The following is a 22,957-nucleotide window of genomic DNA, read 5'->3' as shown; positions in this document are numbered from 1 at the left end:
ATTATCAGGTAAATTAATTTAAAAGAGAAAAACTAACCAAACAAACAAAATTGCCAAAAAAAAAACAAACCCAAACCAGAGCAAACCACTGAAAACCACCAACAGTCAAAACCAATTGCTTCTCCTGCTTACCAGCTCCTCACGAAGTTGGGCTATGAGTTCATCTCTCTCCTTCAGCTGCAGCTTCAGCACTGAGCATTCATCTTTTATTCCATCCTACAAAAAACATCAAAAGAGATGTTATAATAGGCTTAGCACTTTTACTTTGCTCTTGACAAGAAAAGACTGTTTCACATAGAGTGAGATAATTACATTCAAGTAATGAAACTCAATTGTCCTTTGTCATGTGCTGTATTTTCAATAACATATTCTAAAGTTGCTGCATAAACAAATTAATGCATCCAAAGACATTACACAGAAGTGTGATTAGCTCCCTGCACAGAAGTCCATTTCATTGGTTTTGCATCTTTTAAGCCTTTTTTATTGAAGATTTTATCAGATCATTCTTTTTCAGTTAAGGAATGATTGTGAAGTGCTAAAATTTCACTCATACAAAACAGCATTAGAGAAATATCAATTTAGAAGCGCTATTGTGGAGCTCTTGATCTTGGAAAGGAAGAAAAAGAAAGTATAATGGACATCCACAGGAAAAGTAAAGCACCTTTTCCATGCATACATTCTTTTGTCTCATGTCAGCCAAAATAGCAGCAATTCTGGTACTGACTGGGTGGAGAAAAGAAAATAGGTACTGCTTAGTGACCTTTGACTAAAACTCAATTTAACTTGCATGAAAAATTAACCTAATAGCTAAGACTGCAGCCAAACCTAGGCTCATGAGGCAGTCTGCAAGCTGTCCCCAGGCAATTTCATGAGTTCATGTCAGTTTAAACACCTTTTTTTGGAGACAAAACATTGATCAAATTTTTGTGTTGTTCTGATAAATATCTAGGAGGAGAAACTCAGATTAAATGATCGAGCTGCTGAAGAATAAAACCATAGCAAATGAATCAGACAACTAGCTGATTGTACAACCATAAAGGAAGAATTGTATCTTTACATCCTTCTAGCACAGAGTCATATTTACAAAGTTTGGGAATTTTACTGGTTTGGAGTATCGTTATTTAAAAACAAACAAACAAACCCCCACAAACAGAAAACCCCAAAACAGCAATGACAAAAATACCTAAGCCATACAAAAAAACAAAAAAACCCTGCTGAAAAAACATTTACACAACACTTGTTTAAAAATACTAAAATTGGACCTCTAGCAACCACATAAGTACAAAAGCGCAGAAATTCAGGCCACAAAGATCTTAGGGGTTCAAAAGGGTATAATGGCCATGATAATCTTGAACTCCGTCGTTGCTAATGTGCTTGCAACTCCAAATGAACTCACAAATATGAGGCAGAACAGTAAAGAATGTGAAGTCCATTTTCCTCAGTTAAATGTCTGGCTATAATAAATACCTTTCAAAATAATAATATTGTTCGTCATCCATTCTAACGGAACTGGAAATAAAAACAAGACACTCACACATAAACCCCCAAATATTTACAACTGGAATGAAATGAGATACGCTATTTCTGGCAGGTGGGTAACGGACCTGTTTACACATTACTTCAGTACTATGTACAGATCTCCTGAAAGACTCAAATTTATGAAAAAGGCATAACTTGCACTACCTCTTTTACAGAAACACAGAAATTTTTCTTTGCTATATGATACAGCGACATTTCATGCTTACTATCTACTAAGAGATTGCTGTTTAGGAATGTTAACTGAAAATAAAATACTAGCACATCCCAGCATACAGCCCTCAGCACAGGATGTGTTATCAGTATAAATTTAACACTTTTGTTAGCATAATACCTGCTTATAAAAATCTGTCTTAAAGTATCAAGACCTTCACTATTATTTTTCTGAAAGTGAGGTATTTAAAAAAAAAAAGGCTTTGAAAATTATGTGACATTAGCTATCGTACTCCATTTCTAGTTATTCAGAGTTCTTTTGGTCACCTTGGTTTCATACTGTTGTTATCTCCCGATTTTCCCCTTTTTAACTGAAAAAAAAGTTAGCAGAACATAGAGTGGAAGAAGGAAAACAGGAAGGTCCTATAGCCAAGACATTTACAAAAAACAACGTGGAGAAAGCACACACAGTATGCATGCTGTAATGCATACGGTAACTACAGCAGGAAAGATTTCCGAGATGAGCTCTGGCACCAGGTATTGTCTAAGAAGAAATGCAGGCCTCCCTTGGCCTAGTGAGAACCTGAAGAACAGATTTGCCTCCCAGAGCTTCCAAAGACTTAAAAAGCATGCTGCATCTCTCATGGCAAAAAACATTCATGCACCCACCTGGATCTTCCACCCCACAAAAGGGACTGACCCCTTTTGCCCAGCACAGCTCCCCAGGCACTCAACTTCAACATTCCATGCAACAATCTCTCATACAATACAGACTAACTGTCATTACAGTTTGGAGAAAAAATATCCAGGGTAATTATTTTCTCTTGTCTTGCTGCATATCAGGGAAACTGATTAACACCTGCCAGTGAGACATGACTCCTGTAAATCAAAATGCTGCATTATTAGCTCCTGTGCAGACCATGGCATCTTATGAAAAGCACGTGCTGCAATTTCTGGGGGACCCATTGTGCTGGGATACTTGAGACTATGAGGTTTGGACCCTCACCCTTCATGCTTCTGCTGCCAAAGAAAAGACTTCATCTGCACCTAAGCATCTCAGAAAGGAATGACCTTAAGATAGGATCTTTCTTGTAACCTGCTGTACACGTACATCAGTGCCAATGTAGGAGTTACCCAGAATTATCTAGTAAAAGGGGAATACTAGCAATGCCCCAGGTTTTACATTATTGTTTAGTAAAAATAGCAGCAAATAATAAACACACTCTATATTCCATCTACTCTATGCTACACTGTGTTTGAAAGTAGCAGAGCACTCTTTTTTCCTTGCTGAACACAGCATAGAACTGGGATTTTATTTTAGCGCGTGGTATCTGCACAGGTGTCATTTGTTCTATGAATGCAAGACAAAGGGAGAAGACAAATCGTGCTTGCTGCTTCTCCTGTTTCTATTATATTTCAAGGACATTTCTGCTATAATACCAACTGAGAACACAAATAGAAGAAAGAAATTAACATACTGGAATAAAAGAGAAAAGTAGTCAGCCACAGAACGGCCTGGGTAATTTCAATATCCCATACATCTGTCTGAATGTAGCAGCAATAGAAATAAAAAAATGTTATAGAACCAACTGTTACCAAAACAGTGAATACAGTTCTTACGGAAAGTAACTATTGAAAAGCTAGGGAAGGAGAAAAGACTCCAAAAATCACACTTTGCACGAGAGCCAAAATATTTCAGTGAAGGCTTGAGTGGAGGATACCAAAGAAGTCACACATCATCGAAGGGGGACGGAGAGGGGCATCAAATGCTTGCGGAATGCCATGTCATTTATTAGCCCAGACACAAATAGCAATGCATAGTAGAGAATGTGAATTTGGCAACAAATCGTCTTTACTCCTTAGGAGGCCTGAAATATTCCATTATGTACTATGACACTGTAATACAGTGCAAGACAAAACAAAATAACCCAAACCTACCTGAAAACCAGAATTCCCTTCTAAGGAATTGTCACAACACCACATCAAAGAGGAAGGGACTTGAAAAGGATGGCCTGCTTTTAGCAGAGCTTGCAGTCAGTGCATTACAAGTCTACACTGTAATTACACATCTGGAAGAAACATTCCTACATTAGTAGGAATGCATTATATGTTACATATACTATTACATATCATAATGATATTCTTATTATTAATATTTGGTTGTAAGAATTCTGCATCCCATTGCAGTATGCATGTCCATAGCAGGCTTGTCCAAGACTCTGGAAATACTAGATAAAAAGTCAATTAACAGCACATTCTTAAAGAAAACTGTTAGACACTGCATGATCTGTAAATAATAATAATAATTTAAAAAGTAAATAAAACAAAACTATTTTCTTTTATTAAATGGAGATAATAAAAGTTATAATCTAAATTCTAAGCATACTTCATAAAGCTGCTGGTGCAAAATATCTGTCGTATTTTCCTTGCTTATATTCTCTGATACTATTAAAAAAACAAACCACCATCACCACACAGAATTTAGCTATATATTCCCTATGGTTCAACTGTTATTATTATACATGTTCATGGTCAGAGTATTTTTAAACTCATCATCTTTCTACTTCTTCCAATTATCACTCTTTTACTTACTTTCAGTCGCAGGCTATAACAGTGATTGCTATATCTTAGTACCAGTATTTTCCCATTTCAGTTTAATTCTGTCCACCTGGGAAAACGTGAAACATAATAGCAAATCTGTTTCTCATCAGATCAGGTCACAAGATGACAAATGGTGCTGTGTGTGTGAAGACAGCTACAGCAGGTTATGCATAAGTAGAAAAAAAATAGTAATTTTCCTTTTGAAAACTTACTTTATACCTCTTCATACTTCAGACAAATGGGCATATCATGCTTACTGAAATCAAAGTGCTATAAACAGAACTAACCAAGCATTACGGAAGATAAATTTACTGCAATTTTACTTTAATATTAAACAGACTATGCTGCCAAATAGTACCATAATATTAGAATATTATAAAACTAATCTGATAAATGTTCTGAATTTCAGATGCTAAGCAGATTCTGTATCAACTTACGGTAATGCAAAAATCAGCAATTACTTAGGATGTAGTGTCTTAAAATAATATCATCCTCTAACACACCAAACTAAGAAACTGAAAACTGAAGATCAGGTCCAGAAAGCTACATAAATGCGAGAATAGTTGAAGCTTCCTCTAAGTTATGCAGCAGATTTAGGTAGCAAAATTAATAAGTTTCTGGATAACAGTTTATAACATTCAGAAAAAACAGTTTATTTTAACATGCACAGGATTTTTATGCCAGCATGTAGAGTCCAAACTATGTACAGGGTCTAGACTATGTACAGGATATCCTTTATGGTTTGCTCTATACCACCTGCATCTGAAGAACACCAAGTACTTCTGTGGATCTTACTTGAAGTTTGTATAGGAGCACCATTATCTCTCTCCAAACTGAGCCTCCCACTTGTGTTAACATGAATCACATTGACATAATTTTAATAAAAGGAAGAGCATCTACATATCTGACTTACGTTAGATGACTTCTGGGTATTGACTGTACTCAGAAACAGGATTTTATCTGATCATGAATCTTAAAATCATAGAATGGCTTGAGTTGGAAAGGACCTTAAGGATCATCTAGTTCCAGCACCCTGCCATGGACAGAGACACATCACACTAGACCATGTTGCCCAAGGCTCTGTCCAACCTGGCCCTGAACACTTGAACACAGGGATGGAGCATTTACCACTTAGTTTTGTTACTGTTATCAGCATTTTAATTAAAGTTGTAATGACCTTAACATGAGGTAGAGAACCTGAGACTGTGCTGTTTCAGGTGTCAAAATGAAGTCACCAGTCTTAAGTCACAGGCTTGCCAAGCTGGTGAAGAAGGCTTTAAACTAAAGTAGCTGGAGGAGGATGCCCTGGGCTGCATCATAAGAACCATGGCCAGCAGTTGAGGGCAGAGCTCTACTCTGCTCTCATGAGATCCCACCTGGAGTACTGTATCCAGATCTAGGGCCCTCAGCAAAAGAGGGACATGCACCTGCTTGAGCAAAGCCAGAGGAGGGCCAAGATGATCAAGGCTGGAGCACCTCTCCTGTGAAGACAGGCTGAAGAGTTGGGCTTGTTCAGTCTGGAGAAGAGAAGGCTCCAGGAGACCTTACAAAAGTCCTCCAGTACCTAAAGGGGGGCTAGAAGAGATCTGGAGAGGGACTTTTTGCAAAGGCATGTAGTGACAGGACAATGGCTTTAAACTGATAAAGGGGAGATTTAGATTGGGCATTAGAAAAAAAAAAAATCTTTAGTATGAGGGGGGTGAGACACTGGCACAGGTTGCCCAGAGAAGCTGTGGATGCCCCATCCCTGGCAGAGTTCAAGGCCAGGCTGGATGGAGCTTTAAGCAACCTGGTCTAGTGAAGGTTATCCCTGACTATGACAGGAGAGGGGGGTGGAAATATATGATCTTCAAAGTCCCTTCAGACCCAAACTATTCCATGATACCATGATTCTGTGTGTTTCTACCATGTTACCGTACGTACACAGTATGTCTTTCCAAGGTTTTCTTTTTCCTTTTTTGTGTTCACTCTAGCTCTACATGTTGTATCAATTTATATCCGTCATATCAATTCCTTTCAATCACACCAAGAGAGAAAGGAACTGGCTGGCTGCAATTCTTCACATGTGCAAAGCACATTGATTTTTCTTCTTTGGCTTATCTGTTGCTTTGGTGCTGTGCCAGTCCAGTTAGTCTTGGCTTGAGTCCTGACAATGCTCCCAGAGAGCAACCACTGACTTCAGGCAATTGTAATGACTTCAGACACTGCCATGCCAGCTGTTGCTCAAGCCCAGCACAAGGGCAAGCCCACACTTGAGAAATTCCCATTAAAGCATAGCATGGCAACTCAGATTGATCTCCCATGGCACCTTCACTGAACACAAGCAGAGTCTCACTACAGGGTGTCTTCCTAGTGGGAGCAAAACAAATAAAACCCTGAACCAGCTTTGGAAGCTAGGGTCATGTCAGACATCATTATGTACATCTTTCAGAGCAGCTACAGCATTTAAACGGCTTCTAAAGGAACACCTCTATATTTCATCACTTGATCGTAAAATCAAATGGAGTTTGGAAGCACAGGATGATTAATCCTCATAAAATCTTACATGATTCTATATCATATTTACCTAAGTTCAGTTACATGGAATGTGTCAAATACTTTAATGAAAAAATTTTTAACAGCTACATTCATTTGAATACTAGAATTCAACTGAAACTTTACTATGAAGCTAACACAGAATCTGTAAGGCTGTGCAATTTTAGCCTTAGCCATTTACGAATACAGAGCTAAGTAAATGTCTTCTTCATAGCAATCCAACTGTCAGTTAACTGTGAAATACACATTGAGCAAATTAATGTTTGGTTTTCTATTTTTATTTCTCCTTCAGCTGAATTTTGCTCCTTTCAGAAGCAATAATAAAAAGCATGGAGTTTAAAGGAATGCAGTTTGATTAATAAACTACAAAACATAAAATGAATGATCATGCCTGGTGAAGCAAAAGGTGTATCTAACGCTAAGAAACTGTGAACGGCAGCCAGGAGTGGAAATGGATAACAAACCCCATAAATGTATTTTCCTTGATAAAACCACCCTATTTACTCCCTCCTTATGGTTCTTCCCGAGCCAGAATTCACATCCACAGTATCACAGAATAGAATCATAGAATAGTTAGGGTTGGAAAGGACCTTAAGATCATCTAGTTCCAACCCCCCTGCAATGGGCAGGGACACCTCACACTAAACCATATCACCCAAGGCCTTGTCCAACCTGGTCTTGAACACTGCCAGGGATGGAGCATTCACAACTTCCCTGGGCAACCCATTCCAGTGCCTCACCACCCTAACAGGAAAGAATTTCCTCCTTATATCCAATCTAAACTTCCCCTGTTTAAGTTTTAACCCGTTACCCCTTGTCCTGTCACTACAGTCCCTAATGAAGAGCCCCTCCCCAGCATCCCTATAGCCACCCTTCAGGTACTGGAAGGCTGCTATGAGGTCTCCACGTAGCCTTCTCTTCTCCAGGCTGAACAGACCCAACTTCCTCAGCCTGTCTTCATACAGGAGGTGCTCCAGTCCCCTGATCATCCTCGTGGCCCTTCTCTGGACTTGTTCCAACAGTTCCATGTCCTTTTATGTTGAGGACACCAGAACTGCACACAGTACTGCAGGTGAGGTCTCACAAGAGCGGAGGAGCGGGGCAGGATCACCTCCTTTGACCTGCTGGTCACGCTCCTTTTGATGCATCCCAGGATACAGTTGGCTTTCTGGGCTGCAAGCGCACACTGCCTGCTTATGTTCATTTTCTCATTGACCAACACCCCCAAGTCCTTCTCTGCAGGGCTGCTCTGAATCTCTTCTCTGCCCAACCTGTAGCTGTGCCTGGGATTGCTCCGACCCAGGGATTGCTCCGACCTTGCACTTGGCATGGTTAAACTTCATGAGGTTGGCATCAGCCCACCTCACAAGTGTGTCGAGGTCCCTCTGGATGGCATTCCTTCCCTCCAGGGTATCAACCAAACCACACAGCTTGGTGTCATCGGCAAACTTGCTGAGGGCGCATTCAATCCCACTGTCCATGTCACCGACGAAGATGTTGAACAAGACCGGTCCCAACACTGATCCCTGAGGGACACCACTGGTCTCCAGCTGGACATTGAGCCATTGACCACAACTCTTTGTGTGCAGCCATCCAGCCAGTTCTTTATCCACCGAGTGGTCCATCCATCAACTTGATGTCTCTCCAATTTAGAGACAAGGATGTCGTGTGGGACAGTGTCGAACGCTTTACACAAGTCCAGGTAGATGACGTCAGCTGCTCTACCCCTGTCTATCAGTTCTGTAGCCCCATCATAGAAGGCCACCAGATAGATCAGGCAGGATTTTCCCCTTAGTGAAGCCATACTTCCTCCTTTGGTGATATCTCTAAATCAATTATATCTTCATGAAAACAAAACTAACCAAGAAAGATAGAGAAAACCGAGAAAATCCAATCCCCCAAATCTTACTTCTGTTTCAAACCTGCCACCGAACAATGTCACTGCTCCTTCCTTAAGAAATGACAGGAATATTTCCTATTCATCTTCTCCATATCTCCCATCATTTTATAAAGTCTGTATACCTACTGCCTGACACCCACCATCTGTTTGAAGCTCAGGAATACCTCCTTTCTTATAGAAACCACCCTGCACCTCTGATCAAAACCTTTAATCCACCTTTTCTAGTTACACTATATCCCTCATTCAAACCAGGTAACCCAGATTCCATACAGCACTTGATCAGTGGCTCAGCCATCCATTCACACAATCAGGTTATGATATTTTGGTTTGCATTAAGAATTAGTTTGAATTTTTACTTAGAAATTAAGGGCTCAGATACATAGAAAAACCCCATCACAAATCTCTTCATAAACCTAAAATTAAGTGTGACACAATTCAGAATAAGTAATCTTCAGCAACAACATCCCTGTACCTACTTTGTTAAGAGCCCTACAAGAATTGTTAAGTACAATTACTCAAATATATGTTTGGAGGTTTTTTTATGTATTTGGGTAGCTATTATGGTGGTATTATCAGGAACTACACACAGGGTCTACAAATTCTCTTTTCTGATTCAGAAAAATGGGCCTGTTCTTCCCCCTGTGTGTCTGCTGATACTGAATTCAAACTGCCTTTCATCTTTAAATCATTTGGTATGACGAGATCTTTCTGCAACACCTCATTTTAATGCCGATTATTATGGACCATTCTGGATGCATAATTCTTCCTTTACTAAATGACTACTTACATCCTTTGTACTCAACATCTAATCTGCCATTAATCCAAGAGAAGAATTTCCCACTCATCCTCTTATTTTTGAAAAGCCTTTGATAAAGGGCCTTGTTGAAAGCTTTTTGGAAATTGAGTTAACCACACAAAACAGATCATCTTTATTCACAAGCAGACTTCTGAGGTATGATTAAAATCTTAAAGTCAGGTCTGCTCTTCCCCATTTATTGTATTAATTCATGGGCCAAGTAACTTTATTTTCCAGAACAGTTTTACTAATTTAGCTGCTAACAATGTCAAATTAAAAGAACCTTAAAAAAACAAAACCAAAACCAACGAAAACCCAACAATAACAAAAACACAACAACAAAAACTGTCATTTCCATATCATTTTGCTAATAAGATGATTTAAGCAACAGATAACAGGCAAGAGTAAGCATTTCAGCAATTTTTTGTATCAATTTCTCTAGCATATTTCTTTAGCATACTTAAATGAATAGCTGGTGCAAAGATTTCTTATCCTACATTACTCCATTATTATTCTCAGATATCTTCAACTGGCATCTCAAGACTTCCTAGACTAGTCCCCCCCTATGCTGCTGGTGTATTCGCTTGTATAGAAACACAGATCATTTATTTACCTTTTTTTCAATAACCTCCTTTGTCAGGAATGCTTTCTTATACAACAACTATCTTTCAGCATTGGAAATTCTCTGGAAGACCTTATACCATTTAACAATTCAAATAAAACCTTTTACAATCAAGGTGGGATTTTTTTGTTTGTTATTTTAGTATTTTGGCCTTGCTTATTTTATTTTTACATTAAATTGTAACCACGAAGTTTAGCAATGTAATATTCTCCTATTAACTCTCATAATCAGGAAAAAATATCTTATTTGTATCTATTTTATTGCCCTAGTACCAAATCAGCAACAGCAAAACCCCTTCCCATTCTTACATGCAAACCAACCTTAATCATGTAATACACGTAGGCCAATTCACGTGAAAAAAAGCACCCATAAGATCTGTAACTTTGTACAGGCATAATTCCACTCACAACTGAAATACAGCCACTTTTTCACTGGTATGTCACAGTTTCCTTTCTGGCAAGCAGCATGATAAAACCAGTTAAGCCAAGAAGTAAAAATATCTGCCAACTGCTGTATTTTTCTTTTTTTTAAATGTTTCATTACTGCCAAGGCAGTAAATGCATTTTTTTCATATTCAGAGGATAATGTTCTACATAAAACCTCACTTCTCTAAATGTAAGGAGAAAAGTCCAGATCAGATCCTGACTCCCCTGGGAGGATATAAACAGCAGCTTTCTTTCTGGCTTCAACACAGCACAGGCTACCAAACTGAAGTCTCCGCTGAATCCACTGTAGTCTTTCACTATTGGCTTGAAAATGTGACACCGTTTCCATTATTTTATTACATATTCAACATTTATGCCTTAAAATAGTCCCTCTCTTGCTTCCTGGAATCACAAGAGAGAAAATTTCAAACAGGGGGAAAGGACAGCCTTAAAAAATAGTGGCTTCAGCTCTTCCAGTTGTGAGGAAAAACGTGACAAAACCACCTCTTGTGCACAATAAGAGACAAAATAAATTTTTAAATTTTCCAATTATTATTTTTTAAAGCCACATCAAGATTTTCCTTAGGATCTAGATAAAAAAAAATTCTACATTGACCAGGATGATTAAGGGGGAAACAAATACATTTTTAGAGCTACCAAACATAGGAGAATTTGCAGAAGTAATCTTATGTTCTTAAGAGATTAAGAAAGAGATCCAGCCAGCCCTGGCTGAAGTTATAATTATGAAAATAATGTGCAATTTCAGGATAGTTTTTAGAATCCAATATACAAATGCTTGTATGCATGGATAAAGTATGAAAATAAATACAGAATTAACAGTGATATACAAGTTGCCATTAAATACCATTTAGTGCAGATATGGATATTAACATTATGAAAGCTCATGGTGACAGTGTACCCTGTTCTCTGCCAGGTTATTAAGAAAATGATTAAACAAGGAAAAATGCTGCAAAATCTTTGATTTATATAGGCCAGGTGTCTTCATGAGACAGAATTTAGAATTTCTTCATATATCACACGCTTTATCTTTCTATAGAATGGGAAATACGTTACAGAGACAAAAGCAAATTCTAAGGAAAGAGGCATCAAAAGAGCATACAGACTAGTAAAACAGCAGAGAACAAAAAATGCACTTTGGAAATAAAGAGTTTACCTCAGATTAACCTAAGTTTTTCCCTCACTATTTTGGATTATAAAGTTTTATTTGGCCACTAATATTTCATGATATTAAAAGACCAAAATTACTAATTCTAAAGATCACTTTTATTCTGGTAGGTAGACTAGGTAAAAAGCTGATTTAGAAACTGCCTATTATCTAATATATGTTAAGCACACTATGATACATACAGAATAGTTGTATTTTAAAGCTAGGCACATGTCCATTTTTAGTTTTGAATAAGCTTTTGATTTTGACTGTACGTAGACAACCTTAAGTTCAAGTGCCTTTTAAGATGCCCACAAAAAAAAAAAGCATGAAAATAAGCCTACTATTAAGTAGGCTACAAAGGCTCTGCACTTCCTTTGGTAAATGTTTATAGGAACCAATATTTATTTTATTACTCAAAAAGATGCCTAAAAATTTTCCCATTACCTTAATTCTGCTAATCATCCTATGGTGTGTTAATTGTTGCATCCTGGTTTAAATACTTCTGTAATTTCAGCAACCAACATAAACGTTCTGGAATTCTGACATTACAAATTAAATCAAATGAGTGCCAAGAGTGACAATTTCAAAAAACGCATAAAATCCAGTAAAATTCTAGTTTTGTGTGCCTAATCTGAAAAAAAATTTCTTTCCAGAGAGAATAAATTCTGGAGCACTGACTCATAATGTTAAGAAATCAGAATCTTTGAAAGGTCACAGATCCCACCGAAGCTCTTACTTGGGGAACTATTGAAGGATTAACAGATTGAAAATGACTTTTTAAACGAAATTTAAAATACTAATATAAACTACATGCTCAAAAGCATATTTATTTCACTTTCTGCAATGTTTGTGCTCCTGTATTAACTAAAGAATAGCACGCATACTGAAACAACCATACATTTTTAAATATAGGGAATCTGGTAATTTTGTTACACTTTAACAGATGACAAATTGCTTCCTTATTTCCCTTTCCCCCTCCAAATTCCTACATACACAATAGTTTGAACTACGGGCTCTTTTCAGGTGTAAATTCCAAACATTTCCATATGAAGAGGCTCCTTTTTTCATTCAGAGCAGGAAATTCAGAAATACAAAAGGGAGGTAAGTATTGCAGTGGAGCACCCCGAATAGCCTGCAACAAGTGACAGGTTTCCTGAGCTTTGTGCCTATGAAAAAAAGGACTTCCATCTCCACACAACGTAAACACAAATACTGGATTAATGCCTAATGACATCTCTACCTGTGGACATATTAAAACTATTAAAAAAAATAATCTCAACACATAATCTCTTTTCTGTGTCAATTCTTTTATCACTTTCATACCAGTCTTAACTCCTTTTATTCCAAAAGGTTCCTTAAATCTGGAAGACCCTCATATTCATTAAAATAAGACCACAAAGTACCATAATAATATAAAAATAAACACAGTGCAGGCGCTATTGTGGAGAATATTATACCCTCTCAAACTATATATAATACTCGTGATTTGCTACTGCTTATATCAAACACATATCAATAAACGTACTAGATAGTATCACTGTCCTTTTAAATAAAGTAGGAGCAAATAAGATGATGCACAGCTGGTGGCAAATCAATAATTCATTCTGATATTTCAAAACATCTTGCTACACTTTATGTAAAACCTGCACACATAAAACACGAAGATTGATTCCTGCCTATTGAAACAAGGAGGCACAAAAGTACAAAATGTAATCAGTTCTAAGTAATGTTAATTTTGATGGCTTGGTAATGGAAAATAACTGCGGCGCTTGAAGGTAGTTGACATAGTTTCAGGCCCTCAGGACCTCAGTACAAAAGGTGTGAGAAAAGCAGAATAGAAGGACAGGACCTGGGGATGGGGAGTATCTGGGACTAGCAGAAGGGAGCACACATTTTGCAGAACTTTTTATTAATATTCAAATATATTAAATGAATAGATATAAACTAGAGATTAATTTACCTGGTAATAACTTTGTAATTATGCATTTGAATTAAAAGCATCCAAATGCTAATAAGAACTAGTTAACTCCAGTGGGTAGCTATGATTGCCTATTACTAAACTTGATCTTTTACAGATGGGGAAAGTTGCAGGGTTACAATCTCATAAAAAATAGATGATTCTTCTATATGGGTACTCATATGAATCAACTCTTTCCACTCAAATCTCACCACCTCTTCTCTGCTCATTTTGAAGAAACAAAGAAAAATGCCAGGAAGTTCAGTCAAAAAAGAGCTTGATGTTATTTTCTTTAGGCAGTTTCCCAGAGATCCAGTTACTAGAACAATTTTTTAAGATCATATTTTAAGTGAAGTGTGTGTGCCACAGTGGCATTAATTATGCTGTCAATTGCAGTGCAATGCTAGACCTAGTTAAGTTCCTGCATGATTCTTCCTTTGCCATCATTACAGGGTCTTAGTTACTTACCCTTTCTCATTTTGATTATTAAAAAGCATATTCCACTTACAGCAGACCTCTGCTGTCTCCTGGTTCTTTGTCAAAAAAAGGAAGACTAGATACATTTCACTGTCAATTTTTTCCTGGGGAAGTATTCTGTCCTGACATACCCCCAGAGAAGCTTAGCCAATAGATGTGGTGAGACCGGAGAGATTAATGAGCTCATTATAATTCATCAAAGAGTGATGTGGGGATGACTGCTCGCTTTAATTAGTTTTATTACTGTAGGAAATTGTTTCATATGCCAAGCTCATCACCAAGCATGCCTGGAAAACATTAGAGTGGTAATCAGACTTGATACAAGAACCTTTAATTAGCCTGTAAGGCTAAAGGCACTTATAATGACAAGGAAAGTATTAAAAAGATGGACATGAGAGTGGATTGCATAAAATAATTAATCATGTCTAATAATTCGATAAACAGCAGAATGGTGATTTCAAGTTAAGTATTTGGTGGAACAGCCATGTTGCTATGGCACACCTCATACTCTTCCTGTAATCATGGCATTAGCTGACAGTAATAGATTTAGAAAGCTTAATAGGTCAGGTTTGCTCAGATAATAAATCCTAATGCAAATTAAATATGACTCAATTATTATAATGAAAATGTTAATTGGTAACTGGAATTTCTTCAGAAATATGTGGGCTTCTTTTCCCCCAGTCATCCCCCAGATTAGCAAATACATTTTCACATATTTCTTGTCAATTCTAAATTGCAGGTAAACAATAGGTAAAAGAATGGCAGATTTGGATGCAAAGAAATGGAAAATCATCTTAAGAGTTTTGTTCAGTCTGCAAAAGTCCTGCTAAAGAATGGATTAAATTTTAGGACCCCACCCTTTTTAACATTTAAAGGCCTAGAACATAGTCACATTGAAGGTCTCTTCATCATTACACAGTAGTTCAATGTCTAATCTCTGTAACCTCAATTTATTACAATCATGACTACCTTATCATCATTTTAATTACACACTTTCTCTTTAAGCAACAGTAAATCTTTCTAAGCCCTGGTAGTGGTTTAACCCCAGCCAGCAACTATGTGCCACACAGCCACTTGCTCACTACCCTGCAGTGGGATGGGGGAAAGGATCAGAAGGGTAAAAAGTGAGAAAACTCATGGGTTTAGATAAAGACAGTTAAAAGACAGTAAAGCAAAAATTGCACAGGCACAAGCAAAGCACAATAAGGCATTCATTCACAGCTTCCCACCAACAGACTGGTGTTCGGCCATCTCCAGGAAAGCAGAGCTCTATCACACATCATGGGTGTTTGGGAAGACAAATGGCGTTCTGCAAGCATCCTCCCTTCTTCCTCTTTTCCCCCAGCTTTTATTACTGAGGAAGACATCATGTGGCATGGAATATCCCTTTAGTCAGTTGGGGTCAGCTGTCCTGGCTATGTCCCCTCCCAAATTCTTATGTACCCCCAGCCTACCCACTAGCTAGGTAGTGTCAGAAGCAGAAGAGGACCTAGCAGTAATGAAAACATCTTTTATCTATAGTGTTTTACGCACAAATCCAAAACATGGCCCCGTACAACCTACTATGAAGAAAATTAACTCTACCCCAGCCAAAACCAGCACAGCCCTACATTCCCGATTATTTGCAATTTCAATGTATTTAGTATTGAGTTTGGCCAGGGATGTGAAAGGTAACAGGAACGGCTTGTATAGGTGTGCCACAAACAAAAGACAGACTAGGGATAATGTAGGCTCTCTCCGGAAGCTAATGGGAGAATTGGCTACCCTGGATTTGGAGAAGGCTGAGCTTCTCAGTGACTTCTTCGTCTCAGTCTTCAACTGCAAGAGCTCAGACCACACCACCCAAGTCTTGGAAGTCAGATGCAGGGACTGTGAGAATGAAGACCTTGGGCCCACTGTAGGAGAGGATCAGATTCAAGATCATCTTAAGAACCTGAATGTGCATAAGTCCATGGGACTCAATTCTGTCTTTTGCTTGTTACTGGTCTCACACCTTATAATCCTCCTTTTCCTTTCATTTCACCTGGGTCAGGCATAATTAAAGGCTGTAACCTTCCTGAAGCCACACCAGTTCTAAGCCTAGAATTTTATATTCCCAAAAGATTTCCAATTACTTGAGAGTGGGTAGGGTGAACCATTACCAACAAAACCGAAAATATTTACCAGTAAGATTCCCGGGTCCTTTTTCAATCATTGGAACTGGTGGAGAGATTTTTCTGGGTGTTACTTTAGGAATGATTAATGCTGATTTCCCAATCAGTTATTATTAGCATATTTCTTTTTCTTGTACATTATCTTTTTTGAGGTTCAACAGTATCCTTAGCAACTGAATTGGAATATCTAGTCCCGACATGTGATCTGGGAATCACTTTATATTTTAATAGCCCAATGTAAGGAGACATATTTTCTGCAGCTTAAGCTGTGAAAGAGTAACAATAGAAACAAATCAAACCCACCACACCACACCAGCCCCCTTTCATATCTAGGCGGGAGGATCTGAACAGGTTTCAGTATAGTCATCTGACAATTGTACACAGTCTATTTATTTGAGCTACAGAAAACAAAAGGTAATTTCAGCAATGCAAGCTAATTCCAAGGTAATGAATTCAGCAATGCAAGGTAATTTCAATGCAAGGTAATACCAATTCAGGTAAAATCTGTTCAGTATCAGTTTTTTATGTATAGAAGATAAAGCTAGCTATAGCTTTGGTAAGCCATAGAGTCATCATTCCGCACATCTTGAAGACTGAAAATGAATGTGAGATGGCATTAATTTGGCACTTTCAACATATGTATTATTTACACTTTCCTATGAGCTGTTGAGTGGAACTGGGGTTAAGTATCAAATCTCAAGCAAGGCAGTAACACAAAAGAGACATTGAGAGCAGTTCTGCTTTGCTGTGTTGAGCTGATCCTCTCTGAACTTGAAGTATAACTGCCTTCAATAACACAAAATTAAAGACTGCTTTTGTCCATTTGCCTGAAAAATCATTCAACATACAAAAATACTATGTTTGCCCTTGAGTAAGACCTATTTCACAGTTTTAACAATAGGATTAGCTTATCACTTATCAGAATAAATCTTTTGGGAAGGGGGAAGAAAGAGAGACAAAGAAGATTCTGGAGCTTCGGTGTTTTGGGATATTTTTTTTTTTGTAAGAATGAAAAGAGGTGGAGAAATACTGCATGCAACTGAGGACTCTTGTTTTCTTCTGTATTAATAGTTCAAATACTCAGAAAAGTTTCATTCTCTTTACTAAGTATGCTTTTTGTATTGTTGTACCGTAATACCAGCTTTAAAACATTCCCCCAGACTGATTTGTATACCTTCCATTTTCTTTTTATAAGGCTACACAGTAGAACCTATTTGTAGACTAATGCTTACAATTCTTACAACAAATCTGTTCTTTACATGTTTTGTAAATTACACAATAAAAACATGGTAGGAAAAGAATCTGTATACTTGTGAAAAGAATACTTTGAAAATCCCTGTTGAACTGGCCACTGAACCTTTAAATTATGTTAAAGTTGTTCCTTGTCACCACTGAATACTCTGTTTACATCAGTTTGTTTGTGGAAAGAATACAATCACGTTTCTAATACTCGATGTCAGTTAGTACTAATAACAAAAGCTGCTGCTGAAGTACTTGGCCACATACACAAAAAACATAGGTTTGTTTTGGTTTGAAAACTAATAGCAATAGGATTCTTCAGATATTCAGAACTGTATATGGGTATGCAGACACACATGAGCTACACTTTCAAAATAAACTTAGAATTTCAATTTCTTCAGTTTTGTGGTACCTGACACAGGAAAATCCAAACAGTGCTCCAATTCTGAGAACATGCACATAAAAATCTTCAGGATAATGTGAACAGGTAGAATCACTGAAAATTATGGTGAGCTCTGCTGTGTTTGGACCAGTTGTATCAAGCAAATATTTATTTTTAACAAAATAATAGTTTTGGTTAAAAGAAACACAGTCCAAATGATTTAAAATAAATAATTGAATTTTGTCAAGTTCTATTTATATTTAATAGTCAATCATAACAGTTTTTAATTCTGGTAACAAAGTTATGGTGAGAAATCCTGATAACATGTCTGGTAACAAGTCCTTCGTTATCTTATTAGCACTTTAATCACTGTAGCTCACTCATATTTTCTCAAATACGTATTTTTGAAAAACATAAAGGCTATGGTATCAATCACTCCAGTCTTCAAAAAGGGCAAGAAGGAGGACCCGGGTAACTATAGACCGGTCAGCCTCACCTCCATCCCTGGGAAAGTGATGGAACACCTTATCCTTGGTACCATCTTAAGGCATATCAAGGATAAGAAGGTTATGAGGGGCAGTCAACATGGCTTCACCAGGGGGAAATCATGTTTGACCAATCTCTTAGCCTTTTATGAGGAAATAACACGGTGGATGGATGATGGCAGAGCGGTGGATGTGGTCTACCTTGACTTCAGCAAAGCATTTGACACAGTCTCCTACAGCATCCTCACAGCTAAAATGAGGAAGTGTGGACTGGATGATCAGGTAGTGAAGTGGACTGCGAACTGGCTGAAGGAGAGAAGCCAGAGAGTTGTAGTCTATGGGGCTGAGTCTAGTTGGAGGCCTGTAACTAGTGGAGTGCCTCAAGGGTCAGTACTGGGACCAGTATTATTTAATATATTCAATGATTTAGATGAGGGAATTGAGCGTACTATCAGCAAGTTTGCTGATGACACTAAGCTGGGAGGAGTGGCTGACACGCCAGAAGGCTGTGCTGCCATCCAGCGAGACCTGGACAGGCTGGAGAGTTGGGCAGGGAATAACTTGATGAAATATAACAAGGGAAAGTGTAGAGTCCTGCATCTGGGCAGGAACAACCCCAGGTTCCAGTATAGGTTGGGGAACGACCTGTTAGAGAGCAGTGTAGGGGAGAGGGACCTGGGGGTCCTAGTGGACGACAGGATGACCATGAGCCAACACTGTGCCCTTGTGGCTAAGAAGGCCAATGGCATCCTGGGGTGTATTAGAAGGGCGGTGGTTAATAGATCGAGAGAGGTCCTCCTTCCCCTCTACTCTGCCCTGGTGAGACCACATCTGGAATATTGTGTCCAGTTCTGGGCCCCTCAGTTCAAGAAGGACAGGGACCTGCTGGAGAGAGTCCAGCACAGGGCAACGAAGATGATTAAGGGAGTGGAGCATCTCCCTTATGAGGAAAAACTGAGGGAGCTGGGTCTCTATAGTTTGGAGAAGAGGAGACTGAGGGGGGACCTTATAAGTGTCTATAAATATATAAAGGGGGAGTGTCACGAGGATGGAGCCAGGCTCTACTCGGTGGCAAACAATGATAGGACAAGGGGTAATGGGTACAAACTGGAACACAAGAGGTTCCACTTAAACTTGAGAAGAAACTTCTTCTCAGTGAGGGTGACGGAACACTGGAACAGGCTGCCCAGGGAGGTTGTGGAGTCTCCTTCCCTGGAGACATTCAAAACCCGCCTGGACACATTCCTGTGTAACATTATCTAGGTGTTCCTGCTCCAGCAGGGGGATTGGACTAGATGATCTTTCGAGGTCCCTTCCAATCTCTAGCATACTGTGATACTGTGTGATACTGTGATTCTCCTCTTATGAAAAAATAAACCTAAGTTTTTCATCAGCATAGCCTGTTCATGACAAATGTCTTATCCAAATAACATCACTGATCCGTATCGATCTTTATGTCAAATTCAGTCTCTGTGACACCCACTTCAAAGATGGGCACGATCTCAGTCCTTCAACTTTAAAGTACTTACTGTCCTATACTTTAGAATCTTTCTACATGCATTTTTCAGAAAAGGTCAAACCTTTATCAGACCCACCCACAAAAAGCAGTAACAGGGTAGAGACTAAACTAAGGGAAGTAAAGAAAACCAACCAGCAAAATAAGCCTAAAATATTATACATATTTATGTACCAAAAAACCCACCAACCAGATTATGCCTATTAACAGGGACTCTGAATTTGCTAGCACATATACGTTGAATAGCTGTTAGCATTGAGTTCATTCCCTCTTGTACAGCTAATTATATGTTTTCATGCTTAAAAGTTCTTGTCGTCTTGATCAATTCAACGCACAACTATTACCTCCTAAATTGTTGGCATAAGCAGTAGAAAGGATTATTTCCATCTTAGTTAAGTTTCTCAATTGGAGATGAGATGGAAATCTGAATGAAAGATGATGGCTTTCAGGGTTAACTCTGATGGACACTGAGTACTGGTAAAACTCTTCCTGAGTGTATCTGCTGTTGTCAATGCTTTAAACACTTGTCATTCAAAGGTCTTTGGTCTGACAGAAAAGCAAGCAAAATTTAGACTTAACTATTCTTTCTCAGCTGCTGCTATATTTATGCACCACTGGTATTAACTTTGTCTTATGAAAGCCAAATGCTATCCCTAAAGCAAAAAAAAAAAAAAAAAAAAAAAGGCTAATTTTGCAGTAAAAGAGCAGAAGTTTTAACTAAAATTACTAAAGAAAAAAATAATCTGAGTGTGAAACTACTGTGGAAATACGCATGGCTTCATCTGACTATCTCCCCCCCCCCCCCCCAAGGAATTTAAATGTGTGGAAATCCTATGACAAAATAAAAAATCCTATTACAAAAGAACTTGGAAAACATTGAAGTCCTGCAGATACTGTCCTTCAGCACCTTTCAAATTACTGATGAGGAGTTTAATTAAGGCTATAAACTAGGGATAGAGATGAATTCCCTTCCTATAAATATGATTAAACACCTGTCCTAATCAAGTCCTGATCTTTAAAGATGGTATTAAGTACTATCTTACAGGTTAAATCTTTGAAGCAAACATCAGAATTTACTGTCATTGTTGATGAAATTACTCATTTTTACAGAAAGTTTTATCACATTAAAAGGTGCTTCTGATGAATATTTCATCTATAGTATATAATGAGATACTGCTTTTTTTCTGTCTGACATATATGAAACAAGAACTCAAGCAGATGACTATGAAAAAAATAACATATCTGTAATCTATAATAATAAGCGAGTTACATCCAGTATGGGACGTGCTTGGACTTTGGACCCAACTGCAAAACGTTAGAAAACTGTCATTTTAATAAGCTTAAGTAAAACAGAATCAAGCAGAAGTCACAAACTTCATTTTTTTTTTGTTGTTATTGAAAACTTGACAATTTTTAAGGTTAAATGAGTTTGCCTGTATACATAATAGATACAGGTGTAGTATCCATATGCAGTACCAGTAACGATGCGGCACGGCCTACCTTCCATGTAGACAGAAACAGATCCTGCCCAGATGAACAGTGCTGCATGCATTATTACTATCAAAATAATTACTTTTGCACAAAATTCAACTTCCACCCCCTCCTCCAAAAGACCACTGCCACAATATTCATGGAACTAGATTCTCATCCTCTATATATTTCCACAGTTGTATGGATATGGAAGATTTGTCCTACGTATTTTCCTAACCAGTAAAAATAGGCTCAGTACCTACTATAAGATGTTATGAAAATTAATGGGGCTATGCAAACTAGTGAGCCTGTGTTATACACCTACAGCAGTGAGCAGTAATTTTTTATATCCTGCAGAGAGATGAGATTAGACTTCAGAGAACAGGAAAAGCCAGACTGATTTTGCAGAGATATCAAACAGAATGAAAACCCCAGAGCAGAACTTCTCCATTAAAACAGAGGCATAGATTTTCTTGATTCAATGAAAAGTAGCAGCACATGGGAGAGACACAATGGTTTATGGTATCATAAGGATCAATCTAGGCAACCCCTATTTTACTCTCTACAAGAGCAATGTGTGTTCTGCTAGGCATCTTATTGCCTGGCTGGTTTATAATTTTTTACTCTCATCCCTACAGCTTTTAATGGTGTTGGTATGTAGCCAAACCTGCCAACAAAAGGATGAAATTATTTCAGTCATCATAAAACATCAGATAAATTATTAAATCCTACTGCCAATTTTCTACTAAACCTCACAACAAGGAAAATCAGTTTGCACTGGTACAAATCAACTATCGTAAAATGCTTTAGGAATGCTATTAGCCTTTGTAATATAGTCCACTAAAAGTAGTCTATATGCAATAAGTATGAATGAGATCAAATGGCATTAAACTTCCAGTCACCAAAAGTAAATCAAATCAAAGCAGAAGAACCATATGCTGATCATTTGCTACACAAGAAGTCTGCTAGCTGCATCACCATTCTCAATGCTAAAGAAGGTGCCAATATATATTCAATATATGACACAACTGAACAATATATATAAACCAGCTTCTTTCTAGACAGCATAACCCATTATACACAATGCAAATTTCTGCATTTGAATGCAGACATCAAGTACAGAATACTTTCCAGTGGATGTAACTGAAATCCGGCAATTCTACCAAAGAAAAAGTGTCTAAGCAGTTTCTTAATGGATATAGGTGACAAAAGATGCACAAGTAAGTATTGCCCTTTGGATTTACTCTTATCCCCTCATTTCATCTACTGATTTTTACTTATCCTACCTGAAGGCATTCCATATTATCCGTCATGCAATTAGACAGAGATCAGTATTATCTTCCTCTGGACATCAGATACGCTTACTGGGTCTTTGGTACCCCACAGGCATGCTGCTCCCTCATGCAGGAGTGCATGCTGTATCAGGGTAGCTGCTTCTATGCCCTAAATCCTTAATCAGCTCCACGAGCAGTTGCTAAAGGCTGCCTACACATTAACACAGTCAAGGTTGATACAATTTCTTAATCATGGCTTTCAAGAGCC

General features: G+C 38.0%; 1 protein-coding gene across 3 annotated transcripts in view; it reads right to left on the bottom strand.

Moving 5' to 3' along the window:
* The window catches only part of CCSER1 (coiled-coil serine rich protein 1), a 728,863-nt gene that overhangs the window by 320,263 nt on the left and 385,643 nt on the right, over positions 1-22,957 (bottom strand). For all 3 annotated transcript variants that reach the window (XM_057417953.1, XM_057417952.1, XM_057417954.1), the window contains exon 9: positions 133-216. In XM_057417953.1, coding sequence (XP_057273936.1) covers positions 133-216 — 84 coding nt within the window. The remainder of the gene's footprint in view (positions 1-132; positions 217-22,957) is intronic.

Source organism: Pezoporus wallicus, unplaced genomic scaffold (assembly GCF_028554395.1).
Source record: "Pezoporus wallicus isolate ANWC-B61680 ecotype Strahan unplaced genomic scaffold, APGP_CSIRO_Pwel_v1 contig_6999, whole genome shotgun sequence".
Lineage (NCBI taxonomy): Eukaryota > Metazoa > Chordata > Aves > Psittaciformes > Psittacidae > Pezoporus > Pezoporus wallicus.
Note: the sequence above shows the minus strand (reverse complement) of the source record. Positions and strands in the feature narration are given on the sequence as shown.